The 1,477-nt window shown below is 33.7% G+C and overlaps 1 protein-coding gene across 1 annotated transcript in view; it reads left to right on the forward strand.

Annotated features, from left to right (window-relative positions):
- Positions 1–1,477, forward strand: part of SLC26A8 (solute carrier family 26 member 8) — a 71,575-nt gene that overhangs the window by 21,019 nt on the left and 49,079 nt on the right. Inside the window, exon 4 of the mRNA XM_006907431.2 lies at positions 789–970. Within this exon, the coding sequence (XP_006907493.2) occupies positions 789–970 (182 nt within the window). The remainder of the gene's footprint in view (positions 1–788; positions 971–1,477) is intronic.

The raw sequence follows: 1,477 nt of genomic DNA on the forward strand, positions 1-1,477 counted from the left end.
CGACACACTGTCTCCAGATGTTTTTGTATATTCGGTCTGGTTATCATCCCATTCTTCAAGATGTGGAATGCTAGTCTGCCTTTTTAATCACATATCTTTACTAAAATCCAGTATGTGTTGATTTTACATTTGAACATTGAAAGAACAATTTTATTTCCATATTTCCAAGTTCCTGGAGCATACCACAATTATTTCCAAATACTGATAATAAGGACTATTAGAGTTTTGTTTCTGTTAGGTAGTTTATTTTATTTTATTTATCTATTTTTTCTGTTAGGTAATTTAAAAGTAAGATTTGCCTTTGCTCCTATGTTGATCTGAGAAATAAATGAAATTATATTTGAAACAGGTTTAGCTCAGTGTCATTTTGTACCTGGTAAATCCTTCATTCGTGTTAGGTATTATTTTTCTTATTATTGTTATTGATTAGCTTTGTTTTCTGATACTTTCACCATCATCTTTCTTTCCACAATCTTTAAGAATAGACACAGCAGCTGAACCTGATACACATTTCCAGTTAATTTCTCTTTGAATCCCACTCCATATGCCCATAATGAAAGAGGTTAATACCTAGACCACCAAGATCTAAATTCTGTGGATTGATCGTAGTTTCTGGACCCAGAGTTTTTTTTATTGCTCTTTCTTACTTCTCAATAGCCACTTTAAAATGAGAAAAGTTCTTCAGATCAAGAACAAAACAACATTAGTTCATGCCTTGATTTTGTCTATATCTGTCAGTTTCCCTGGACTTAAAACTTCATCTTCTGCCTAAATATCTTCTTTCATAGGTCCTTTCTTCCTTGTGAGTGCTCTGATGATTGATGTCCTGACATTGTACCCATTCAATAGTGGCCACCTGATAATGGGAACTTTCATCAAAGATGACTTTTCTAACCCCTTCTTCTATGCAGCCTATAACAAATCCTTGAGTGCAGTGGCAGCCACAACGTTTTTGACTGGAATTATTCAGGTAAGACCTGAGTCTCTGAACCTCTGAAAAAGAAATAAATAAACAAAAGAGCTCCAAATAGACCCCTTTAATAGCTCCTGTTATCCATTATGATATAATGGAACTTTAGTGATTTATTTTTAGAAAACTTGCGGAATGTGTGGATAGGCTCTTTCCTCAGTGACAAAACTTATCCTTTGTCAGAAATCATCCACAATTGATTTAAGATGACATACCGAACATTCTGACCAATCCCTTCTCTAAGACTAAAGAAGAGTCCTAGGAACTATGTTTAGTGTTTGACTCATGATTTCATGTTTTTAAATTTTTTCTTTATCTGTTTTTAACAAGAGTAACATCATTAGGCTCACATACTACATTTGGGGTTACTAGGCTTTAGAGTCAGACCTGGAATCCTTTTTCTGCAATGACAGAACCATAGCTTAAGGACAATAATATCAATGACCTATTAAAATATCAAACTTATTTTAGGCAGTGTCTTTAATTTTTCTGAGAGTCTACTATCTA

This window comes from Pteropus alecto, unplaced genomic scaffold (assembly GCF_000325575.1).
Source record: "Pteropus alecto unplaced genomic scaffold, ASM32557v1 scaffold202, whole genome shotgun sequence".
NCBI classification, from domain to species: domain Eukaryota; kingdom Metazoa; phylum Chordata; class Mammalia; order Chiroptera; family Pteropodidae; genus Pteropus; species Pteropus alecto.